Source organism: Peromyscus eremicus, chromosome 8b, assembly GCF_949786415.1.
Source record: "Peromyscus eremicus chromosome 8b, PerEre_H2_v1, whole genome shotgun sequence".
Taxonomy (NCBI): Eukaryota; Metazoa; Chordata; class Mammalia; order Rodentia; family Cricetidae; genus Peromyscus; species Peromyscus eremicus.
In genome coordinates this window covers 45,986,193-46,013,197 of record NC_081424.1, presented here as the reverse complement: position 1 = coordinate 46,013,197, position 27,005 = coordinate 45,986,193, and the positions used below count along the sequence as shown (strand labels likewise).

At 44.6% G+C, this 27,005-nt stretch overlaps 1 protein-coding gene across 1 annotated transcript in view; it reads right to left on the bottom strand.

The window, feature by feature from the left end:
• The window catches only part of Sash1 (SAM and SH3 domain containing 1), a 170,076-nt gene extending 166,569 nt beyond the window's left edge, over positions 1 to 3,507 (bottom strand). Inside the window, exon 1 of the mRNA XM_059272762.1 lies at positions 3,319 to 3,507. Coding sequence (XP_059128745.1) covers positions 3,319 to 3,471 — 153 coding nt within the window. The 5' untranslated portion in view covers positions 3,472 to 3,507. The remainder of the gene's footprint in view (positions 1 to 3,318) is intronic.
• Between the last annotated feature and the right edge of the window lie 23,498 nt (positions 3,508 to 27,005).

The window sequence follows — 27,005 nt, the reverse complement described above, 5'->3', positions numbered from 1 at the left end:
ACTTGCTTAAGACTCACTCAGAGGCTCTTTCTACACAATGGGCAACTTCTGTGAGTGCTGGGAACTGAGGACACACTGCAGAGGCCAAAGGGACAGAGGAAGCTTGGGTTTGGAGGGGGAGGTGTGTGTCTTGCAGGATCCTGGGAACAATAAGCGATTACTACACTTCTTCCTGGTTAGTAACTCTGGAGGCCTGGCTCAGTCTTAGAGGCCCTCAGCTACTGGAGGCCAAAATAAATGCCCATTACAATTTGCCACAAGGATAATCAGTCCTGGGAAAGAAAAAAAAAAAAAAGCTTTTCATATCTAACCATATCTAAATAAACTTGGCAATTCCCACTCTTAAAACCAAGTACTCTCTGCAACCAAGAAACTGGTAAGGGGCAGAGGATGGTAAGGAGAGAACCACCACACAGAACTCTTAACCAACTCTGCACTTCTGGGCAGACATCCACAGAAGCAGGTCACAGGGAGAGGTGCCATGCTTTGAAAATCTAGGCCCGGCCACACTGAAGAGTTATCTAAAAGAAAGGCCCATTTCCCAAGAACCCCGAGGCTGACTGCTCAGGGCTCACAAACATTTCACAATTTGCCGTTACCTTGGAAGCACCTGGATTTTGGTTTGCCGGATGAAATTGCCCAAATGGTAGCTTTTGCTGGTTCATTAACACCCTCATAAGCACTCCTGTTATAAGGGATATTTTAATGGGACTTCCGTATTTAAAAAGTACATACTTCTCTTTTGACTGTGACACAATTATGTTCTTAGCACCCAGTTAATTACAGGCACTGGAGGCTGAAGACCGAATTCAGCCACTGATCCCACTCTCCAGACACGCACAGCAGGGATTTCCATGAGTCATTCTCTCTTCATTCACAATTTCTGTGTTGACTTACTAGTGTTTATGTATTCTATCACTACTTTATTTCCACGCTTTAGACTGTTCTCTTATTCTCTAAGTATTTTATTAACAATTACCCGAAAGCAACTATTTTGGTGCTTAACTGTGCATGGACTGAATTAATTTACTAGCAAATGTGTTCTAGTGAACTCAAGTATTCATACCTTGTTTACTGAATTATAACTAATTAATTCACTAATAACTCTGCGCCACCACCTTCCCTAGGTTATAACTAATAAATTCCACCCCCAGCCCCAGACTCCCCACGTTAGAGAAGCAGGAGGCACCTCTTACTGTTCAGCACTATCAGAGACCGGGTTCTGCTCTTCTACCTAAAAGAATGACTATTGGGCTGAGGTCAGCTCAGTCATTGTCACTAACAAGGTCAAACCCTTTCGATGGCTGTAGAATCCCACAAATAAAAACACAAAATGAAGGAAACTGTGCCTCGTGTTTCCACAAGAAGGGAGTAACCCAAATGTCACCTGCGCCTTCATACATTCCCGAAAGATGCAGTTTTTAATACACACTTGGAGGACAGCTCTCTATTGGTAGCAAGATCCATCCTTTTAACAGGAGACCTCCCCACTAGAAATGTACAAGGCAAGGCAGCCAGGACTCTCCTCCTGCAGTTTACTAACGAATGCCCAATGTTTGTCCCAAAGAAAATGGAGATTACATAAAGGATAGGAAAATGTTTGGGCCACACTGACACACACACACACACACACACACACACACACACACACACCCGGCTTCACACTCAACTCTAAGGCGAGTAGGAGCAACTATTTTCTTTTCTCCTGAATCTGCTCTTTGAATAACAGGTTTGATCTTCTAGGGCCCCACCCCATCTTTTAACTCAGCCAAAGCACACTCGGCTACGACTAACTCAACAGTGCTGGAATCTGCCAGCCAAAGGAAAGCAAATATTCAGAGTGCCACCTGACAATCCTCCTCCCCAGACAGCACTCACTTGCATTTTTTGCCAGCGAACCCCCTCCACACACACACACACCCAGCCCACACCCTCCTAAAGGATGCAATAAGATGCTATCAAACCAGTATTCTTAGAGACTGAAAATTCACAGAGCGGCTTCTGGGCAAGAACCAGATAAGGTGTCTGCTTGTTGAACTTCAGACTGTCTGTCACCACTTTAAAAACCCGTTCACTGGTTTTCCTGGAATTCCCACTGAGCATCTTATACATCTGAAAGGCTTAGAAAAAAGATCGATTTTTAAATCCAATGCATGGTGTACATACACGGCATACGTACTTAAAATTTCTATCATCGGTAAATGTGTCTTTTAGTATATATTTTAAAGCACAGATAGAAATCTTTAACCCAGGGAAATGGGATACACGGAACTTCAAGATGTCCAGAAAGATGAGAGACAGGCTCTAGCCGCAAGGGAAAAATAATATATAAAAATAGAGCCGTAGTAGTCATTGAACATCTACTATTCATCAGGCAGCATGCTGAGCACTCCATACACATCGACCCAGGGCCTCTCATAAAATCCAAGACGCAAGACTTCTTACCCTGTTTTTCAAGTGATGAGATGGAGAATCACAAGAGGTGAATGACCTGGCCAAGGTAATTGCATACAGCCAGTTGGGGATCAGGGGTTTAAACCAGGCTAACACCTTTCCACTTCGGTGAAAACTACACATTGTATTGTTCCGAAGGAGATGCTGCTAAAAAAAAACCACCTACTCCTGTGCGAAAAGGAGTACCTCGGAGTAAATGTCAGAGGGTTTTCGGATAAACTACACATCTGGCAATCTGAAATCTTCACATGGGTTAAGAAGCCTGTGTGTAAAAACCCTATCCATCCAACCTGCTACTAAACTTCATCCTCGATGTATAAGAACTACTTTCCAGAATTAAGGCAAATCCACGGGCGGTTTTAGTCACCGGACAATTCAAAAACTCCTATCAACACACTCAGCAATATACGTCCTATTGTTTTCAAATCCCAAACATATAAAACAAATATCCTGTAGTTCTACAAACTGGAAGAGCTGCGGGCGGAGCAAGTAAACATTGTGGTAGTTCTGCATAAGGAAATGGTTGTTTTCCTCTCGTGGGCACACGACAAGCCTTGTGCGGATAAACATCAGCACCGTGAGGCCATGAGGAGTCCACCCGCCAAATATTTACAAGTAGTGTTTACATCTCTTCCTGGCTTTTTCCACGCCAACTTTTCTAAGCAGGTGTCCCTGATTACAGCCGATTGTTCAAAAGGTGCCTCTGATGTGACCGGTGGGTGGTTATTTATTTAATTTCTTTCTTTTTAAATTACAGTTTGAAGCCCTATACCGAGAGAAAACGGCAGAGAGAAGAAAGGGTCCCCAACGGATGGGCGAGTGGGCAAGCCCCGCTTCCAGCGCACGCCTCCCCAGGTAGCTCACCAGGATGCCCATCACGTCGGTCCAGAGGCGGGAGAACGCCTCGGATGTGCCGGCCTCGGGCTCCGGCTCAGGCTCAGGCTCCGGCTCCTGCACGGGTTCCACCTCGGGCTCGGGCTCCGGCGCCGGGCCCGCAGCTCCCGCGTCCTCCTCCATGACCGCGTCCCCGTGCGTCCGGGTCCCCGCGCTACCCACAGCCCGCAGCAGCGCGTCGGCCGCCGGGGCGCAAAGTCCCCGCCCGCGGCGTCACCGGGCCGCGCCCCCGCGTCGCATGCCCCAGGCTCCGACGGGTACGAGCCCCACGGCCAGGACTCTGCACCTCGATTCGCGCTGACCGCGATTGACAACTCCAGAAACTTTTCCTGGCCGGGCGGGGCAGAGCAACAGGGTAGCTGGAGCAGAGTCGGCACCACTGGCTGCGGCGGGGAGCTCGCGGGGCGAGGGAGCCGGGAGCCCCACGGCACAGGAGCTGTGTCCTGCAATGGGGACCGTCTCCGGGCGGCACGCGACTCGCCCCTACCGGAGAGTCTCTGCAGAGCGGGACAGTGCACGGTGGCGCCTGTGAACCCGGGCTAGCCAGTCCAGTCGGACCCTCTTTTCAGAATGAGCTCTTCCAACTCCACATGACTCCCTCCCCTCCAGGCTCAAGAAAGCGTTTAGCAACAAAAGGTGCTCTGATGTCAGGCGCTTTGCATGGAAATGAGCCCCGGTCCAGCCAACAAATCGCCTGTTGAAAGCGCAGCCGCGCCGCGGGCCCGGGACCCCGCACAAGTCCCCAATCGCGCCATTCACCCCGCGCCTTCTGCCCCAGAAACAGCAGAAAGTTAATCTTTAAGCTGATGGCTGAGTCCGAGTTCACGAGGAGTTAGGATGGTGACAACCAACCCACACCTCGCTCTCGGCAAGTGGAACAACCCAGGCAATTACAGCCCTGTCTGTCGGCCCAGGCTTCTTGGAAAACAAAGTGTGACAAAGCTCGCCCGGGCACGAGCCATTGTTTAGGTCCTCGGATGGGGGGGGAGGGATTCTGGCTCCCAAGTGGCCGCAATGCTGTGCACTTACAGGGTTTTCGGGTAATTAAGGGAGACCCTCTTTGGGTTGTAAGGGGTTTGTTTGTTTGTTTTTGTTTATTACACGAAAAGTTTTTTTTTTCCATGAAAGACACAGGCAAGGGGTATGTTCAAAAAGTCGATTTTATGGCCGTTCAGCCCATGCACACTCCAGCCCTGTGTATGTTTTGCCAAGGGACAATCCCTGAGGGAAAAGGCCCTGGAGAGATTTTTTTCCTGACTTCCCTCCCTTTTCTCCTTCTCCTCCTCCTCCTTCTCCTCTTCCTCGTCTTCTTCTTCTTCTTAATCTTCATCCTTCTTTTTTTCCCTCCTCCTCCTTCACTACTCAGAGAATTTTTCCTCAGAGATGACAGTTTGATTTCGTGACTGGTCACTTTGTGAAACTGAAGAAACCCAAGGAAATTTGTCCCTTACTAAGGACTTGGGTTAAAGGGTTGGAGTGGGCAAGGGATGAGGTGAGGGACCCCAGGGACAGAAGAATTCTGAAGTTTCTCCTTTTCTTTCCTAGTTTACATACATGAAAGGAGTTGAGCATGTCCTCTACATCTCTGGATTAATGCAGTTAAGCCAGATGGTTCCAGATTTCACTGTTGCTGTTTGATGCTGAGACCTAAAACAAACTCCACTAAGAAATGTGAGTTTGAAAAGAATTGGTCTTGGGGCTGGAGAGATGGCTCAGAGGTTAAGAGCACTGGCTACTCTTCTAGAGGTCCTGAGTTCAATTCCCAGCAACCACATGGTGGCTCACAACCATCTGTGATGAGATATAGTGCCCTCTTCTGGCCTTCAGGCATACATGCAGGCAGAACACTGTATACATAATAAATAACTCTTTAAAAGAAAGAAAAGTAGCCTTCCCCCATGACTTAATGAGTATTTTAAGAATTTCGACTTGAGGAAGCATAGAACTCTATGTAGCCTGTTCTCCATGTAAAAACCTGGCAAGTGAGTTATGCAAGACGAAGAAGGAGCCTATCTCAGACACCAGTCAGGAGTCTTTCTCTTTTTGTTTGTTTTTTTATTTTTGGTTTTTTGAGACAGGGTTTCTCTGTGTAGCTTTGTGCCTTTTCCTGGAACTCACTCGGTAGCCCAGGCTGGCCTCGAACTCACAGAGATCCACCTGGCTCTGCCTCTCGAGTGCTGGGATTAAAGGCGTGCGCCACCACCGCCCGGCTGTCTTTCTCTTTTTGATTCAGATGACCTGGGGCCAAACATAGACCTTTCAATGCTTCAGTTTCCCCATCCAAGAGGAGGCAAGGCCAAGCTAATTGCTACCCACAGAGGCTAGTACGTTTCCAGGTCACCTAACCTATGAGACGCATCCATATGACCGCACATTAGCTGGCATTTGGCTACTTAGACCTATCTACCCTTTAATCTCCTCCACAGTAAGTTCCCTTTCCTGGCACTCCCTTCAACCTGCCTGAGAAAAAGAGATCAACAACATTCTGGGGGATTCATAGGTATCATAGTGAGGATACCTATGTCTACACTGGCAAATGAGGTTTCTGTTGTATTGCCTAGTGACCTCTCTACTTCTGGAACATAGATAATTTTGGCCATTTAAAAACAGAAGCAGGTGTGTGTGTGTGTGTGTGTGTGTGTGTGTGTGTGTGTGTGGTCTGTTTGTCTGTTTTTGTAATGGCTTAAGCCTAAATATCCCACACAGACAGAAAGATCGGGAGTTCAAGACTGGCTTTGGCTATGTGAAACCCTGTCTCAATAAATAGATAGATAGATAGATAGATAGATAGATAGATAGATAGATAGATAGATAGATAGATAGATAAGTTGAATCTCTTTCCTAATCAGTTTCCATAAATTAACTAAAAATGTAATTGATTATTGCCCTAATTCTCAGGCTTTTTAACAATCCCCTTTCCCTTCTCAAAGAACCAACATCATCCTCACCTTCGTCTTTCATCCATATTGGTCTGTGTTTGATTCCCACAAACCTTGCCAAGGTAAGGCAAGTATAGACTTTTGAGGGAGTACCCTAAGATCCTACATCCTCCATATTTGCCTTTCTACTCAGGTTCCCTTTCAGCTGGCTGTTACTGGGGATCTTGATAAACAGCTTTATCTGTTTGTTGATATTATGTATCTGTGGTGGTTTGAAAAAGAGTGGCCCCATAGGCTCGTATATTTGAATGCTTACTCACCAAGGCATGGCACTATTTGAAAGGATTAGAAGGATTAGGAGTTGAGGCCTCCTTAGAGTAGGTGTGGCCTTGTTGGAGAAGGAGTGGCCTTGATGGAGAAGTTGTGCCACTAGGGGTAGGCTTTGAGATTTCAAAAGCCCAAGCCAGGCCTAGTGTCTGTCTGTCTGTCTGTCTGTCTCTCTCTCTCTCTCTCTCTCTCCCTCTCCCCTCTCCTTCTCTCCTCTTCTCTTTTCTTCTCTTCTCTTCTCTTCTCTTCCCTCCCCTTCCCTTCCTTTCCCTTCCCATTCCTTTTCTCTTCTCTTCTCTCTCTCTCTCACCTCTCTCCTCTCTCCCCTTTCCCGCCCCCTCTGCCTGCAGACCAGAATGTTAGCTCTCAGCCACTGCTCCAACGCCATGCCATGCTCCCCACCATGATGATAATGAACTAAGCCTCTGAAACGGTAAGCAAGCCCCAATTAAATGCTTTCTTATATAAGAGTCTCCATGGCCATGGTGTCTCTTCACAGCAATAGAATAGTGACTAAGACAGTGTCCCAGGCTGACTTTGAGCTACTATGTAGCAAAGGATGGCTCTGACCTCTTGTCTCCACCTCCCAAGTGCTAGGATTATAGGCATGGGCCATTACACCTGGTGTAAATTTTTACTGCAACAAATGAGCAGGAAACTGTCAGAATGTATTCCTTGAGAATGTAGTCATCTCAGTAAGTTTATTGGAAATCACTGACATATTGTGTTATATATAACATGGGACTGCATGTACATGTTTATACTGGCTTGCTTTGTACTTGTTCTTTCTCTGGGTCAGGATTACAAATTTTCAGGCCACTCCTCCAGAAGTCGCAAAGCTGTTAGGATTCTAGATGTGGCCTGAGTAAGTCATTATAACAACACAAGAAAAGTGTCTAGACTGTTGTGTGGTGGTGAAAGTTCAGTTTTACCATGGAAAGCACAGGTAATATTTTGTCTCCCCCCCCCCCCCCCCACACAGGAACTGAGGATGGAACCCAGGAACTTGTACTGGCTGGGCAAGTGCTCTACCACTGAACTAAATCCCCAACCCAGAAAGCACAAATATTAGTAATGAGACCAGTCAAAGTTAGGTTTAAAAACATTTGGAAAATTATTTATCTCATGTGTAAAAGGGAAATTCCACCTGTTTTCACAGTTCCGAGGTTATTGGTGCTGATGCAAGGATCTTTAACCGGTAGAACTTTGACCCCTTTCCCAGCCCTTCCCCTGCCCCCTCATCCTGTGAGGCTAGACTTGAGTTTCCTTGTTCATCATGCCTAAGGATCTTGGGTCACAAGAAGTCGGTCCTAGCCCTGGAATGTGGTCGCTGAGTCATAAAGCTGCCAGGTTACCTCTGGCCAGGTGTGGTCAACTTTCTGTTTGTTCTCTGTTGTTCTGGCTGTCTTTTTTGGTGTCTGTCTGTTTGTTTGTTACTTTTTTGTGTGCTGAAGATCAAGCCAGCCTCTTACCGACCTGTATCCCCCATCCCTCTTCACAGTGATGATAATAAAAATAGCAGTTGTCTGTTTAAATTTACTTTCTCTTGGAAATTGTGCTTAAACATTAAAATACATTTCATAAACTTTGACATTTCTAAAATGGCACTTAGGATATCCCTTTACCACCCAATAAGTCCACCCAGCTCCTTGTGTGTGTGTGTGTGTGTGTGTGTGTGTGTGTGTGTGTGTGTGTGTGGAGTGGGAGGGTTATACATATCTACTCTCTGCCTAATTCCTTAAGGGTGGGGTCTCTCCCTGAACCTGAAACTCATGGTTTATTATTTGCTTTTCTTTTCCGATAGTTTGGCAGCCAGCAAACCCCAGTGATCCGCCTGTGTCTACACTCTATGGTGCTGGGATCGGAGAGATACACAGATCCATCCCTGGATTGCTGTGTGGTTGCTGGGATCTGAACTCAGGTCCTCAAACTTCCACAGCAAGCACTTTTACTTAACCATGGAACCAGCTCTCCAGTCCCATCCTTTTTTTTTTTTTTCGATACTAGGGATGGAACCTAGCCTCACCCATGTTAGGCAATGGTTCCACCAGTGGGCTGTATCCCCTAACTCATTTCTTCCCACGTGAATCCTCCATTACATCTGTGTGTCTAAGCTACCAGCTTCATCCTTTCCTTCCTTCCTCATCGCTTCCATCCAAAACAGAGATGAGCTTCTGCCGACCTGAATCTGGGTCAAATTGATCTGCTTCCTTTCATCTTTACTATCAGCCTCTAAGACTGAGGATTATTGTTTCCTACCACATTATCAATAACAGTTCTCCTCATAGTGAGGACACAATCACCAACATCAGTGACGTCATCTAGGAATTTGTTCTTCCTGTTGGTTTGGGATTTTTTTTTTTTTTAAATAGGGTCTCATTAAGTAGACTTAGCTGCCTTGGAACTCCCTAATGTAGACCAGACTGACCTTGAATTCACAGAACTCCATCTACTTCTGCCTCCCAGTGCTGGGATGAAAGCACTTGGCCCAGCCATCTGTAGATTTCAGTTCCCAGGGGATAGAGTTGTGGGCTCATTTGAGAGCCTAGCACACTCTGAGCAAGCCGGAATGAGAAAAGGGGTGCACTGCTGAGGAAATGGGAAGTTTGAACAGACAATATTGCAAAATTAGACCAGAAGACAGGCATAGTGGTGCATTCCCTTAAGCCCAGCACTCCAGAGGCAGAGGCAGGCAGATCTCTGAGTTTGAGGCCAGCCTGGTCTACAGAGTGAGTTCCAGGGCAGCCAGAGATGCACAGAGAAGGCCTATCTTGAAAAATAAAAACAAAACAAAATTAGACCAGAGCCAGGAGTTGTCCTCTGACCTCCACAATGGCATAAGTGTGTCCCCACAAACAAATAAATATGTAACTTTAAAATTCACTGATTAAGGAAGTTTTTAGGAGACAAATGAGCAGCTGTAGTTTTGCAGACTATAATTCCAGGACTTGAGAGACAAGGGCATGGGGACCAGAAATTCAAGGCCAGCTTGGATCCAACTTCATAAGACCCTGTCTGAGAAAAAAAAAAGGGGGGGCAGAGGGAGAAAAGTGGGGAGAGAAGAGGGGAAAGGGAGGGAAGAAAATGGAATTGCTTATTTGAAGATATGTTTCAGGGTGGTTTGGTCGGTTGATGTGGTTTTGCTTTGTTTTGTTTTGTTTATTTGGGGAGGGAAGGGCAGTCTTATTATGTAGCCCAGGCTAGCCTTAAACTCTCAGCTCAGGTTCATCTCCAGCTTGTAATCCTCCTGCCTTCCTCGGCTTCCTGAGTGCCAGGATCACATGATCACACACTACCACACCTAGTAAATTTGGTTTCAAAGGGCAGACAATCAAGTATTTACATTAAAACAGACTCTGCAAGAATGGCACTTGTTTGGGGAATAAAGTTTTATTTAAATAGTTGTTTTGTTTTAAACAACACATTTCCTCCTGATAGCATATATTAAATCTGAAGGATTATAAATAGCCCAGTTTATGCTTGGCATTGAAATTGAGCAATGAAAATAGATAAGCCCACTTAATTTTTGCCACTCATCAGCAATGTCTCATCTCTGGCACTCCCAAATGGGGCATTCCACAATGCCTTGGGGAACTAAATTCCAGGGGAGACTGACAGCCTAGAATGTTTTTCTCCAACAAAACTTTGCAATTCTTTTTTCCTTTCTCACAAATGCCTGGAAGGTGACCCAAACTCATGTAAAAGCAGTACTTGTTTGGTTTTTTGTTTGTTTGACTTGTAAATCCCTCTCATCAAGGAATACTTGAGAGATATGAAACATGATCTGAGGGCCAGGTTAAAGGGAAATTAAAACAAACGGGGACATGGCCTGGAGAGACGGCTCGGCAGTTCAGAGCACTGCCCGCTCTTCCAGAGGACCTGGGTTTGATTCCCAGCACCCACATGGTGGCTCACAACCATCTGTAGCTCCAGTTCCAACAAACAGGATTTGACACCCTCTTCTGGCTTCCACCAGGTCTGCACAGACATACATGCAAGCAGACACCCATATACATAAAATAATAATTTAAAAATATTTAAGTGGATACTGTTAGAAGAGGCCAAGGGGAGAAGATGAATAAAGGGAGAATGGAGGTTCTACATTCCTCTGAAATCTCTTTCTTTTTCGATTGTATTATTTATTTATTTAGTTAGTTAGTTAGTTAGTGTGTGCGTGTGCGTGTGTGTGTGTATGTGTGTGTGCTCGTGAGCACACATGCTTGTCAATGCGTGTGCATATGGGTGCCTGCAGAAACCAAAAGAGGGTGGCAGATACCCTGGTTAGCCTCCCGATGTCAGTACTGGGAACCACACTTAGTTCCTTTGCAAGAACAGCAACTGCTCTTACCCCTGAGTCATCTCTTCAGCCCCATCTGAGATCTCTTCTACTCTGATAAGCGACAATTCTTCCCTGGCCAGTTACTGGTCTTCATCTGTGGTGGTGCCATGGTAATATCAATACAAATGATCCTATCACATACAACAGTAACATCACAGGTATTTCATTCCATAACCTAAGATCACACTACTGGCCTTGTGTGGTGGAGCATGCCTTTAATCCCAGCACTCGGGAGGCAAAGGCAGGCAGATCTGTGAGTTCCAGACCAGCCTGATCCATATATTAAGGTCCAGACTAACTGGAGCTACACAGTGAGATCCTGTCTTGAAAAACCAAACAAGGGGCTGGAGAGCTAGCTCAGAGGTTAAGAGCACTGCTTGTTCTTCCAAAGGCCCTGAGTTCAATTCCCAGCAACCACATGGTGGCTCACAACCATCTGTAATGAGATCTGGTGCCCTCTTCTGGCTTGCAGGGATATGTGCAAACAGAACACTGTATACATAATAAATAAATAAATCTTTAAAAAAAAAAAAAAAAGAAAGAAAGAAAAAGAAAAACCAAACAAAACCACAACAAAAATCAGATTCCTGCAGCTGGAAAGATGGCTCAGCAGTTAAGAGCATGACATGCTCTTGCAGAGGAGCTGAGTTCCACTCACAGCACCCATGTTGGATAGCTCACAAGTGCCTAGTGCTTGTAACTTCAAATGATCTGATGCCTCTGGCCTCCACAGGCACCTGCACACCATGCGCACATACCACACACACATGCACATACTCACCCACAGATACACACATAATTTAAAAATAAATGGGTTGTAAGTCATTTTTTTTTTTAATCCTCAAGTACAGCTCTTTCTGCTTCAATCCCCACAAGCACCAGAATGACAAATGTATGCCATCATGCCCAGGCAGCCTAGAAAATTCCTAAAGCTGTTTGTAATTCTGAACTGTGAGATCCTGAACTGGCACATTATATAGAGTTGTGTTGTGAATCTGAAATACATCTCTCCAGGCTCACTTAAACCCTGAGCTTCCAGGTTGTGGTACTATTTTGAAGGCTGTGAATCCTTCACAAGGTAGGGCCTGGCTGATGGATTACTAGAAACAGGTCTTTTGGAGATCATGCCCATTCCTGTTTCCTACATACTGGTGCTGCATCCTATCTGCCCAGTGAAGGGTGTCACACACGCCCACTGCTGTCAGCTCTATCATACCTTCCCCACTATTGATGTGACAGAATTTGATAGTCCCACTTGAGTTCTTTTTTTTTAATATTTTTTTTATATATATGAATGACCTGTCTTCATGCACACCAGAAAAGGGAATCAGATCCCATTACAGTTGGTTGTGAGCCACCATGTGGTTGCTGGGAATTGAACTCAGGGCCTCTGGAAGAGAAGCCAGTGCTCTTAACCGCTGAGCCATTTCTCAAGCCACATTTGGGTTCCTAGTTTCATCAATAAAGAATTTTAAAATGGACTCAGAAGGAAGCTCAAGAACCATTGCATCAGAATTTAGGAGGAAAACAGCAAGGCAGGCAATCTGTAAATCTAAGCAGCTTTGGGGGCTTCGGAGGTGGGAGAAAAGTGAGAAACATTGTTGTTGGTTTTTTACTCTTTTGGGAGGGCCCGCCACCCAGCTCCCAAATAAATCACACAGGAAAGCTTATACTTAATTACAAATAACTGACCTTTGCTTGGCTCAGTTTCCAGCTAGCTTTCCTTAAGTTATCCGGACTACCTTTTGCCTCTGGGCTTTTCTGGTTCTCTAACTTCTGTATCTTACTCTTGCTCTGTGGCTTGCAGTGTAGCTGGGTGGCTGGCCCCTGGAGTCCTCCTCCTTCTCTGGCTACTAGATCTCAGATCTCCAATCCCTCTTCCCAGATTTCTTCTTCTATATATACTCTCTGCCTGCCAGCCCTGCCTATCCTTTCTCCTGCCTTGCTATTGGCCAGTTCTTTATTAGAACATCAGGCATTTTACACAGGCACAGTAACACAGCCTCATAGAGTTAAACAAATGCAACATAAAAGTAACGCCCTTAAAATATTCTACTACAGAGAAAATCATGCTCTTTGAGATCAAGGTCAAGAAAGCTGGAATATTCAGTTATGGAAGTCAGTAGGTGCTGCATGGCAGAAGGAGTGGAAGCTTCAGAGAAAGAGTAAGAAAGTCCAGAATTTCAGAAAAAGCATGCTTGGGCTTTTGGTCACTATCCAAAAGAGAGATTTTTTTTTCCCCCAAGACAGAGTTTCTCTGTGTAACAGTCCTGGCTATCCTGGAACTTGTTTTGTAGACCAGGCTGGCCCCCAACTCACTGAGATCTGCCTACCTCTGTCTCCCAAGTGCTGGGATTAAAGGAGTGTGCCACCATCGGCTGGCTAAAACAGAGAATTTTTAAAAAGGGAAAGGAAGAGCATGCTTAGTGGTAGACTACAGATCTGAGTTGAGAGGACACCTGATTCCAGGTTCTTGTATCCCAGAACAAGGGACTGCACCAGGGACACATGGTAAGATAGATAGATAGATAGATAGATAGATAGATAGATAGATAGATAGATAAATTGATAGATTGATAGATGATAGATAGAAAATAGATGATAGCTGATAGTAGATGACAGATGATAGATTGACAGATGATAGTAGATGATAGATGGATGATAGAGTGTAGATAGATGATAGACAGTAGATGATAGGTAATAGATAGATGATAGAAAAGACAGATGATAGTAGATGATGATAGTAGATGATAGATAGATAGATAGATAGATAGATAGATAGATAGATAGATAGTATTTATGAAGAAAGGAAAAAAAGTCCCAAGAGTGGGTCAGCTAGTGAGCTGAGGATAAGGCCCAAAACCTATTGTGATTGAGCCCCAGGCCTATAGCACCTGCCTCTCCTTTGGAAGGCACAGACTTTTTCTGAGCATGCTTCGTTTACTGCATGATGCCCACATGAGGAAGACTTCGTGCTTTCCTCTGCTAACTGGTTCTTTTACAGGTGAACCTGGATGCTTCTGTCCCCAGTCCCCAGGTCCTGCCCTCCTGTGGTGGACGATGGCCCTCTGAAACCCTAAGTCAAAGTAAGCCAGGTACTTCGGTCAGAGTCATTCAAAAGTCATACATGGGGAAACATAGGTTACTAGCGGGAAGCAAGATTCTGGTAGGCTGTCTACGTACGGGTAACTACAACAGCCAAAAATATGGACAGCTAGAACTGATCGCTGTTGGTTTTTAAAAAAAGAACCAAAGGAGTCCAACTCGATATAAATTTAAAAAATAAAAAAAAAAGATCAAGATGGAAACTGTCTGCCCTATGGAGAGCCATGAAGTTATGTGAGAGGGACCTGCCATAAGAAGAAAGAAGATTTGGAGAATGATATTTAGAATTGTGTTCTTGGCTACTTACTTGGTTACTTACACTTCTGGGGAATGTTTAAAAAAAAAAAAAAATGTGTTAATAAGATACCAGAGCTTGTGTTGGTTCCAAGTTATGCAAAGACAGACTTAAAAGCCCAGCTGGAAAGCGTCTACCACCCAAACTGGCTCATCAATCTTATGTATTTCATAAACTTTATGAGAATGCCTACTTGGCTTCTGTGAGGCTTAAACATGGCTGCCGGGAGGAAAAAAAAAATCCCCATTCAATTAAAAATATCTGGTTAAAACTGCTACTTTGTTTGCTTCCTTGAGGTGCCACAGCAGTGTGGTACATGGGATAAGGGTCCCACGTCTACTGTGGAGGCCAGAAGAAATTTTTGAGTCTCTTTCAGGCTTTGTCCACCTGTAAAACCTGAAGGCACGTGCCGGATCCCGCAGAGGACAGAAGAGGATGCTGGATCCCCTGGGATTAGAGTTACAGGCGGTTATGAGCCACCGTGAGGGTGCGAGTGAGCAAACAAAGGTTCTCTGCAAGAGTTCTTGGCTGCTGTGCCATCTCTCCAGCCCTCTACCTTGTTGTTGAGACAGGGTCTTTCACTGGCCCGGAACTTGCCAAGGAGGCAAGGCTGGCTGGTCCTTGACTCCCACAGACCCTCCTGTCTCAACCGCCCCAGCAGGGGCATCACAAGCATGTGTGGAGCACCCCTGGCATTTTTTCTTTTTTCACATGGGTTCTAGGGATCAAGCGGGGGGTCCTCGTGATTTCTCAGCAGGCACTTTACATAACCAGCTACCGCTGCTGCCCTGAATAATTTTCGTTTTTAAAGCGCGGGGGTGAAGTATAACATTCGGTTAAAAATACGTGTTGGCACAATAAAATATGTTCTAAAAGGACAGTGTGATATTCCTTTTACTACTCATTTTTAAAAGACCCAGAAATTTACTCTAGAAATGACTAGAGGAGGAACTGCCCAATCCTGCCCTTCACTCTCTGTGGCTCTGTTTCATTCTGTTCTGTTCTTCACGTAGGAGCCCAGATTTGGGAGCGCAAGGAACTAACATTCATCTGCTGCCCATCCTAAAGAGACACCTCTTTGTTCCTGAACGAAAGAACCCCAACTGTCCCTCCAGCTGTAATCTTCTATTATTTTGGAATATCAAAACCATAGCTTTCCCTCCTCACGCGATTCAATGTCCCCCCCTTTCCATGTGCAGTAGAGTCCTATGGACTCTCCCCCAAGTTGTTAAAGGCCATTTTCTTTTCCTTTCTTTCACAACGCATTTCCAGTGACTCTCTGTCTCTCTCTGTTTCTCTCTGTGTCTCTCTGTGTCTCTGTCTCTCTCTCTCTCTCTCTCTCACACACACACACACACACAAAGACTGTTATTGAAGCTTCTCTGAATGTCCTTACACAATTGCAGATATTAATAAATGAATTCTGTGAAGAATGCATCAAAAGAGATGGTGCCTTGGGACGGCCTCAAAGAGCCTCTCACATGAGGAGATAGAAGGTTATAGTTACAGGACAGTGGGGTCAGGACGACCTCTTTAATTAGTGCCTTGATGGAGTTTGGTAAAACAATTCCCTGTTTAGGGAAATATATACCACTCACTGTTCCTATAGCCAGTGCTGGCCAGAACGTAGCTTGAAATTAAAAAAAAAAAAAAAAAAGAAGTCATGTGGGTGAGCAGGCTCCAGACTTTACCATTTCTCTCTCAGTGAATGCAAGAAAGAAAATGTTTTAATGGAGTGTCTAGGCCTAATTTGTTCTCATTTCTCATAAACAAAACAACTAGGTGCTAGCTACCATCTAATGAATGTTCTCGAAAATCAGATGATGTTGATTCTAATAGCAAAGAGACAGTCCACAAAGAACCCTTGTTCTGGAAATGAGGTCATCTGGACAGCCTATCCATTAAGAAAAAGCCTATTCTGCCTTCAGAGGTCACCTATTGGGGCAGGAAATCTTTCAGCCAGCGAACCAACATCTGGCCCAGCTCTTCCAGGCTGAAATGCCAGTTTCCTGATCTAAATGGAACACACATGGGAGAGGGAAAAGAAAAAAAAAAATCTCCGTTTGCCCAAGCATTCTTCATGGAAGCATAGATAAGGAGCCGAGGAAAAAGAGCTGTGCTTTGTATATCAACACAAACCGAACCAGCCAAGTACTTGTATGAAATTTGCATTTCTTTCTGTAACCAACCCAAGAGCAAAGAGACAAATTAATCACTCACTAGTAAATCCATAAATAAACTTGCTTTAGCCGATCACCATTTATACTGATTCATTCCAGACTAGGCAAGAATTTGCTGTTTTCATTTGTTTGTTCAATTTGGGTGCGGCAGACCGAACCCAGGGCCTCAGGCCTGCTAAGCACAAGTCCTACTACCTTCCAGCTACAGCTACATCCTTATTTCCACGGTTTACTTTTGTACTATGAGAAGGGGTGTGTGTGTGGGGGGGGGGGGGCGGGTAGTGCTAACTCAAAGCAACAGGACCAAACTTGAAGGAAAGAATTGAGAGGGTGTTTGTTCCATTTTGAATATGAAAGGTGTCCCTTCTGGCTCACTAATCGAGTAGCTTGTCCCGGGCTGTGGCACTGCTTTTAAGAAATGGTGGAAAGGTTAGGGATCAGGGCTTAGCCAGAGGAAATGACGCGGGGTGAGTGCCTTAGAAGATTATATCTGGTGACTGGTTCCTTCTTATGTACCATGAGGTGAGTGGGCTCAGCCACATGCTACAAGTGTTGGGCTTCTGCCACTCCAGCTATATGACCTCACATGCGCAGTTCAGTAAAGGGGGAGGGGGGTCTATGTCTTACATCATCTGTGCTTTTCGTAATTGCCCAAATACTCGAGCTTATCTGCGCATGTGCAAGGGGAATCCCTAAAAAGCTGGTCAGACTCCTCCCTTCTCTTCTGCTCTTTCCTCCCCCGCCCCCACACGCTCTCTCCTGCACGTGTCTCTTCCCAGGCCTGGCCACACTCTCTTCTGTCCCCCTCCCCTTCCTCCTAATAAAGCTCTGATACTGGGTTTTGTCGTGCCTCTGAGCTTTCCTCACACGGTAAAAGTGCCGCATTTAAAACCAACAACGTTGCCATGATGTTTTCCCTCACCATGGGCCCAGAACTGATAGATTCAATGACTATGGACGAAAATCACCAAAACCCTTCTTTCCTTAAAATATTTCCCTCATGTATTTAGTCACTGTGACAAAAACAAAAAACAAAAGTCACTAACTACTATAATGTTTAATCAACATAAGAAAACCATCTTTAGTGGGTGCTGATTGCATGTGTTCTAAGCCAGCCTTGTAGTGGAGGTTGATTTTGGATTTTAGATTCTCCTGCCTCTATCTGCCAAGTGCTGGGATTTGTGCAGTGCTAATGACTGAGCTCAGAGGTTCATGCCCATTAAACAAGCACTTCACGAATTGAGCAATATCCTTCTCCTGAAAAAAATAAAAAAAAAATCACTTTTTCTTTTCTTTTTTTTTTTTTGGTTTTTTGAGACAGGGTTTCTCTGTGTAGCTTTGCGCCTTTCCTGGAACTCACTTTGGAGACCAGACTGGCCTCGAACTCACAGAGATCCGCCTGGCTCTGCTGGGATTAAAGGCGTGCCCCACCACCGCCCGTCTTTTCTTATTTTGAAGACAAGAGTTTTACTGTGTAGCCCTGGCTGGCTTGGAACTCACCATCCAGACCAGGATGGCCTTAAATTCATGAAGATCTGCTTGCCTCTGCCTCCTGAGTGCTGGGACTAAAGATGTGTGCCACCATACAAGCCTTGAAATTCATCTTACAAGGCTGTCTGAAAGTGCCCTGAGAGGCTCCATGTGTGGTTCCAGTGGAAAGTGTGTGTTCAGAAGGCCCAAAGCTCTGTCTGAGTTTGATCTTAGCACAAAAACCAAAAAGCATTTTACGTGTCATTTTCAAATTTGTTATTCAATTTCCTTTATTTGTACTCTGAAGACATTCCATAATTTGAGTAGTTATTCCTCTGCTGGTAGCAGTTATGGAGACTTTCATTTGTCTTTCATTCAATCATTTCCTCATTCACCCATGCACCAAATAATGACAAGGCAGACGTGGTATTAGGTATCACATTGGACAGGCCTGTTTTCAAAACTCTAATCCACTAAAAGAGATAGAAAAACAAATTACGGGCAAACACATCCAGTAGAAGGTGTTCAAATGAGTGGGGAATGAGTCGACTTCAGAAAAAGAGATCCCCGCGAAGAATGCGAAGCCACACAATTCATTCTCAAGTCAAGGAAGGGGGAGAAAGACTGAGCAGGCACAGGGACAACCTGGAGCAGTCAGAGCGGACAGTCTCCGTGAAGAGGGTGGATTTTACTATGTGTGGTTCATTTTCTAACCAAGGAAACAAAATGGGGTGGGTGGGGGTGGATACCCCATGATAGTGTGCTTGTCTAGCATGAGCAAGATCCTGAGTTTATTCCTGGTACTGCTAGAAAGAGGGAGGGAGGGAGGGAGGGAGGGAGGGAGGGAGGGAGGGAGGAAGAGTGTAGCTGAAGTTTTCTCCAGTCCTGCCTGGCCCACGGTCAGGATAAATCTCTCTCACTCGCCAGTCCCACAGCTGCTCAGACCCAACCGAGTAAACACATAGGGACTTACATTGCTTACAAACTGTATGGCCGTGGTAGGCTTCTTGTTATCTAGTTCCTCTATCTTAAATTAACCCATTTCTATAAATCTATACCTTGCCACATGGCTTGTGGCTTACCAGTATCTTACATGTTGGTACTCATGGCGGCTGCGGCTGGCAGTATCTCCTGACTCAGCCTTCCACTTCCCAGAATTCTCTTCTCTGCTTGTCCCGCCTATACTTTCTGCCTGGCTACTGGCCAATTAGCATTTTATTTATACAGAGCAATATCCACAGCAGGAGAGAGAGGGAGTCAGGCAGGGAGGGAGGGAGGGGAGAGGACAGGGAGCAGAGAGGAGATATCCTGGTTCTATCCACAGCACGAACAAACATGAGAAAGCTAATTTAAAAAGGAAAGCAGAGCAGCAATGTGTGTGATGAACTCTGCATCTTCCTAGTTACCGTAATGAAAGCAACAGGAGGTCATGGCAGGTTTTAAATGAGGGCACATTAAAACCTCTGTTTACTTATTTATTTATTTGCAATTGGGTCTCATGTAGTCTGGGCTACCCTTGAATTCACTCTCTATCTGGGGCCAGCCTTGAATTCCTCATCGTTGTTCACAGCCTCTTGAGTGCTAAGATTAGGGGTGTGAGCCGTCATGCCTGCTTTTTTAAAAAAACAAAACACAAAGAGTCTTCCAAAGCTTGACAGTGCCTCCTCCTGCCAGCCTTAAGGATAATGATGGAGTCTTAAAGAAAAGTGTTTAAGAATATTAAAGACTGGGGCTGGAGAGATGGCTCAGAGGTTAAGAGCACTGATTGTTCTTCCAGAGGTCCTGAGTTCAATTCCCAGCAACCACGTGGTAGCTCACAACCATCTGTAATGAGATGTGGTGCCCTCTTCTGGCAGGCAGACATACATGCAGACAGAACACTGTATACAACATAATAAATTAATCTTAAAAAAAAAAAAGAATATTAAAGACTGAAGTTGGTTAGATCAGTCAGCAAGCAGAGACCCTGATCACCGATTCTGATGACCTGAGTTTAGTCCCCAGGCCCCACTTGGGACAAGGAGAGAATCAACTCCAGTTGTCCTCTGACCTCCACATCTACTCCATGGCACATATGTGCATGCACGAACACACAGACGCAAGCACACACACACACACACACACACACACACACACACACAGGGGAACAAAGGGAATATTACAGACTAGAGCACATTTATAAACTAGACAAAAAGAAAGAAAGAAAAAAAAAACAGAATAAACTACTACTGTGGGGAACTTTAAGATTTAAGATAGAACTCTGCTGAAAATAATGCCTCAGAGAGAATGATGGTGATGATGGAGATGGGTGATTATGAAGATGATGGTGATGGTAATTTGCATTTATGGGATTACAGACATAGGCCTCTCTTTTTCAGAGGTCAGTACAGTACACTATTCAGCAGTGTTAATTTCTTTTCCTTTTTAACATTAGTAAATGGGCCACTGTGATGGTTTGAATGGGAATGGCCCCTGTAGGCTCATGTGTTTGAATGCTTGTCATTAGGGAGTGAAACTACTTGACAGGGATTAGGAGGTGTGGCCTTGTTGGAGGAAGTGTGACACTGGGGTTGGGCTTTGGGGTTTCGAATGCTCAAGCCAAGCCCAGTGTCAGTCTCTCTTCCTGCTGCCTGCAGATCTAGATGTAGGACTCTCAGCTACCTCTCCAGCACCATGTCTGCCTGCATGCTGTCATACTTCCTACCATGATGATAATGAACTAAACCTCTGAAACTGTAAGCCAGCCCCAACTAAATGTTTTCCTTTATAAGAGTTGCCTGGCCGGGCGGTGGTGGCACACACCTTTAATCCCAGCACTTGAGAGGCAGAGCCAGGCAGATCTCTGTGAGTTCGAGGCCAGCCTGGTCTACACAGCCAGTTCCAGGACAGGCACCAACACTACACTGAGAAACCCTGTTTTGAAAAACCAAAAAAAAAAAAAAAAAAAAAAAAAGAGTTGCTAAGACAGCCAGCTCCCTTGCAGCCGAGTTTTCTCAGAGGATCTCCATTCAGACTATCTTGTCAGCTCTCTGATCTAAAGTAATTCACCACCTTCCACACCCTTAGTCCCCTTTACCCCAAACTGGACGGCATTAAATGGAATGTCCAAGGTCTCTTCTGTTTCCAATATTCTGTAGTCAACAAGCCGGTGCTTAGATGGTGGAAACGACTTATGGCCCTGATTTTTGGTTTTTGGAGACAGAGTCTCACGTACCCCAGCTGACCTTGAACTTACTATGTAGTCAAGGATGCTTTGAACTACTAATCCTCCTGCCTCTACCTCCCAAGTGAAGAGATTACAGGTTAGGAATGTGCCACTTGGCTTTAAAAGGAGGCTTTTAAAGACTGGGAAATAAAAAAACTAAACCTTTAGTACTTAGTGGTAGCTATATATATTCTATATAATAGAATAGTTAGCCTACTTAAAAATGCAGACATTGTGTTCTCCCTCCTTTCCTCCCTCCCTCCCTTTTATTTTTTTTCAGTGCTACAGTTACTCTGTATATTATAGGCAAGTGTTCTACCACTAAACGACATGCCCAGTCCTGAAACGTACACATTGCTGATGACACTAACTCATTCCCAAATTTTCTGCCCAGAAACCAAACCGTATCTTCAAAAAGCTGCCAATGAATGGATCGTGACTGACGCAAGGAAAATTATAATTGTTTATTGCTACAAGATTCAAAATGTTGGCAGGATGTAGGAAAAACTATACAAGGTTCACATCCATTGACACAGCATTTGGCATTGTGGTCATTTATCCCTTGTAAGTTATTGGAATAAAATCAGAAGCCCCACCCAGAGGTTTATTATCAAATTTTATACGCTATTGAAAATTTGAAAAGAAACATCCCACTTTGTAGCTGAAGAATGATCAAATCCATGATGATACCGTGTCTTGAAGGCTTAATATTTACAGACCAAGATGTTACTAGAAACACATGTTAAGAGAGAGAGACATTAGCCTCTGTAGGCAAACATTCCTCAGAAATGAAGCGTGTGTTATCATTAGCACACAGGTGAGGTGAGCTTACAAATATCCTACACCAGTGTTCCAAACAGTGTAGTAGGAGATCAGTATTTTTTTTTTTTTTTTTGTTAACAAACAAGTGAGGCCGGGCGGTGGTGGCGCACGCCTGTAATCCCGGCACTCAGGAGGCAGAGGCAGGCAGATCTCTGTGAGTTCGAGGCCAGCCTGGTCTACAGAGCTAGTCCAGGACAGTCTCCAAAGCTACAGAGAAACCCTGTCTCGAAAAACCAAAAAAAAAAAAAAAAAAAAAACCCAAAAAAACAAACCAAAAAACAAAACAAAGAAACCCAAAAAAAAGTGAATATAAAGTGGAAAATTGTTGACACATTAAGATGATGAATTAAATTATTTTTAAAAAGTTGTCTGTGCTGTTACTATGCTTACTTAAAACAAACACTGTGGACGTTAGCAACTAACACTCACTGAGCATTTACTCTATGAGGCACTCCCTTGTATGTTAAATAGCTTGAGTTCTATTTAAAAATTTATTTTGGAGGGCAGAGTCTCTTGTAGCCCAGGATGATCTCAAACTCACTATGTAGGGGAGGATGACCTTGAACTCCTGATCCTCCTGGGATTACAGGTACATGCCACTATTTCCAGCTTAATGTTTTGTAATACTACCTATTTGTTACCTTCTAACACAGGGCTGCTATTTTTCCACTTTCAGATTCAAGTATTGATGGAGACAAATTCAATTCTAGGCAGACACAGAAGAAAAAGAGGAAGGGAGGGAGATAGGGAGGGAGGGAAAAGAAGGCAGGCAGGCTGTGGGGGGCCTGCCCCCACTTTTTTGCCCAGGGTACTCTTGAAATATTTAGATAGACATATAGAGGAGAGAGACAGATAGAAACACAAGATAGCCTTGGGAGGGCCTGGGTCAAAAACCCACCAGCCCTGTCTCTTCTAAAGGGCTATTTATAGCATCCACTAACACAGCATTTGGCATTGTGGTGCACAGCCAAGTGCAGACACTTCCAAACACCTGGTAACCATGCACGTGGTCAATCCATCCCCTTATCCAGCCCTGCTGTGTAGAGCAAGCTCAGTTCTCACAAGGAACCGTCTGTGGACCCCAATAGCAGGCAAGCAGACAGGCAGACAGGCTAGCTCAGTAAATGAGTATGGCAGAAACTGAGGCTTGTAATACTGGTGTTTTAGACTACAAGGTTCCCAATGAGTGGCATAGTTAATAAGTCTCAGAACTCAGTGAGTTTAGGTTCTAGATGCCTGGACTCCCTGTGTAAACACTTGCTAGAACTCGGTTTCTGAAACCGAGGGATAAAGGGAAAGTTGCTCCCCAAATATCCATAGGAAGTGTACCCTTTTACCTTCCTGCGAGGATTCCTCAGTGCCACCCTGTTAAATCATGAAACGTGTTGTAGAAGGTTTACAGAGGGCAGCATTTGCCAATAGGCAGGAATGGCCATGGCGAATCCCTCACAAATGGAAACCAAACCCATCCACCAACAGTGAGCCAAAACCATTCAGAGTCCCCAGCCCCATACGGCTTCTCAGCATGGTCTCAAAGCTCCTCAATAACAACAAATATTCAGAAACCACATCTTTTGATTCACCCATGGAGTCTCTCTTTCTTGGTTTTTCAGGTCCGATGATTAGCATGGTGTCATAGGTGACCAAGAACTCTTTATTGGATCGAGTATTACCACTACCCAGGTTCATAGATGCCATTGGAATTGTGTGTCTGTACCCGAGACAATCATTTAGCCTCTGGACAGTAATGCCAGCAATTTCCCACTAGAATTTCTTGGATACAGGGTCTACTTTCTCCACTGTTCATCTCTAGATTTTCCCCGAAGAGGCACTATTTTTGAACCATTGGCTATTTCCCCTGACTCCTACCCTTTCTGGCTGACTTGGAATTCACTGCAAACTCAGCCAGGTTCTGTGTCTGGTCAAAACTGTATCCCTAGGGGCATGAATGGCATCATTTTGAAGCATTCTCGTCTCCAGGTTCCTCGGTTTCTTCACCATTCACTGAAAAAAACAGCCTAGTTTGATCCCGCATGTCCATATCAACTGTGGATACAGACCTGGTCCCATGATTCTGTAACTCCTGATTGTTTGGGGGACCGAGGTTCTCAGGAAAGCGGTCAAACCCTCTACCTGCATCCTCCCAACAGAAGGCGTCAGGTTTCACTCAAGGACATTTATAATCTATAGGAGAAAACCGTCAAACCATCTCATAAACTGGTTGTGTCAAATACCATCCACTCTTGAGATCTACACAATAAGATACCTCACTTTTAATGTCAAGAGAAGAAAAATGTGAGAGTCTAACTGCACACTGCCCATCATTCCCTGAGAGCTTTCTGCTAATCTCAGATTCATCCCGGGCAAGCCAATTCATCTGGGAACCATGCCTTGAAGTGGGCTGGGGCTGTGGGCCACTCAACAACGTAGGTAACACCATGACTTATATCATCTGTGCCGTGTACCCACTTAATTTGTTCCTGGCGGGAATACATGAACTTTTACGTCTGCTATTATCCTCATATCCTGTCTAGACTGAAAACAACTTCGAAGCAACTCCCTTCATGCTCAGTGAATTAAAAAACCAAGAGGTCAGCCAGCCCAATACTGCCCGTGCTAAGACTGGTGGGTCCCTCAGACTCCTTCTTCACTGAAACCGCCAGGAACCAAGGGGAGAAATGGAAGCTACATCTAACTGCTTCCAAAACCCAGATAAGGGTAAAGCTCAGGCTTCTGTAGTAAAAACTGACTCCACTAACTCATTTGGACAAATCATGGGAGTTTTAGGTAGCAGTAACATTTGGACTTCGTTTTGATTCTAGTTTGAAAGTCTCAGGGCTCCAGGACATGAGTGAACAGAGGGATGATTGTGTCCCCAGAGAAGGGGAAGTACCCACTGGGCCACAGCACAGGCTTTCGGAAAGGGTAAAATGGCCAGGCTGCTGCTGGCAGGATGCTTTGAATTTTGAGATTTTTTTTTTTTTTGATCAGGGCAAGAATACTGATTTAATATGGTGTTATTAAGAAAGCCTTTTAACTTAAAATTTTCCTTTTCTCTCCAACATCACCACAGTGTCTTTAGTTCAAGAGGGACAAGAAAGAGGATGTGGGCACAGAATAGACTTCCTTCTCCTAGGCACCTAGGTTCATGGGAAACATTCGTGATTTCTTTTTTATGGTCCTGGAGATCAACCCAGGGGCTTAGGATTCAAAGTCATTTAAAACTGATAAAATAGTAAAATTATTTACATCAGGAAAAAAAATTCTAAAATTTTACCGAAACTCTAAGAAAGGAGCTGAGTACATGAGCTTTGGTTTCAAGCAGACCAAGTTTAGCTCCCAGCCAGTTAGTCTCTGACATCTACCTTCTTCATGGTGAAAGGGGGCTGGTGATCTTGTTGATGTCACAGTATCGATGTGAAGGGTTAGTAAAGTCAAGTGCAAATATTGCATTAAGTGACTCACAGTAAAGGATCAATAAAAGGATACTAGCTTGCCTTATTTATTTATTTTAATTGATTAATTTATTGAAATGGGGTCTCGCTGTATAGCTCAGGCTGGCCTGGAGCTCATTATGTAGCTAAGGTTGGCCTCAATGTCAAATGGCAGCCTTTCTTCCCCCTTAGTCCACAACCCCTCCCAGGATCTAGGATTGCAGGCATTGCCACATTAACAAGCACATCTACCTTTGAAAAATCACCTCACAGCAGAGCACTTAGACACAAAGCATGATTCCCTAAGTGATCATAGTGGTCACTCCAACCTCCATTGGCTATCAACGATAAAGAGTAGTCCGTATACTCCCCTGAAGGTTTGCAGATCACTGTCGGACTCAGAAAATAATTTAGGGGTGAAGATGCAGCCTATTGGGAGAGCACTTCTTTGACAAGCCTGAACCCCTAGGTTTGATTCAAGACCTTAAAAAAAGAAATCATACACACTATTTCCTGTGAACACCCTTGGTACTTAAGAGAGAAAAGCGTGGGCTAGAGGGAGATGACTCAGTGGTTGGGAGCACCGACTGCTGTTCCAGAGGACCCGGGTTCAATTCCCAGCACCCACATGGCAACTAACAACTGTCTGTAACTCCAAGATCTGACTGCCCCAGACATATATGTAGACAAAACACCAATGTACATAAAATAAGAATAAATGAATTTTTTTTAAAAAAAAAAAAAGAGAGAGAGAGGAAAGTGTACTCTGTGCCCACCTTCTCTTTCCTGTCTCTCCTTTGGAGCTGGTTGGAAGAGAAAGAAGGAAAATAGACAGTCCATTTTGGTCCAAACTTTTGTTTGAGGAACGAAAATGAAAACATATGCCACTTTGATTACAGGAAAATGACCGTGAATGTCTGAGAAATAATTCCCAGACATCAGGCAGGAGATAATATGCTCAGTAGGCTCAGTAAATTCCTCATTACCATATAAATTGTCTTCCAGTCTGATCTACTAGGATATGATTAATAATTGGGATTTGTTTTCTTCCAAGGAGCTGAATGACTGGAAGAAACCCAATAGAATTTCAAAGTCCATTCCTAAATTCATCAAGTGTTTTTTGCTTTTTTTTTCCTTTTGTTTTGTATAGATGAAAATATTGTGACTAGTATGCAGGGTGCCATAGGTTGCTGAGTGAGGAGCAGTGTGGCTGTGGCCTTGGCATTGTATGTGTACTCCAGGACATGGGGATGCATCTCCCCATATATGGTTTTATAAAAGGAATGTGGAAAACTCACAGCTGCTCAGGGGAAGGACTTTAGCCCTGCACACTGTCTTCGGGTGGGAATTGTTCGTAGGATGGAAGGATTCTGGGGCTGTGTCCCAGTCCTCCTTGCTTCCTTTTTGAGAAGGCCAAGCTTGTTTCTGGTATAAATTTAATGCAACCTGAATTGCTCATGAAAGTCTAGACAGGTTTAAAACACGAGGCTCAGGCTAAAGGTGATGTTCAGGGGAACAAGGTTTCCTTGTTGAAGTTTTCCAAAACTCAGAGCCTTGCAGGAGGCAGGGGAAGATTAGCAAGTCAAGGGGAAATCACACCA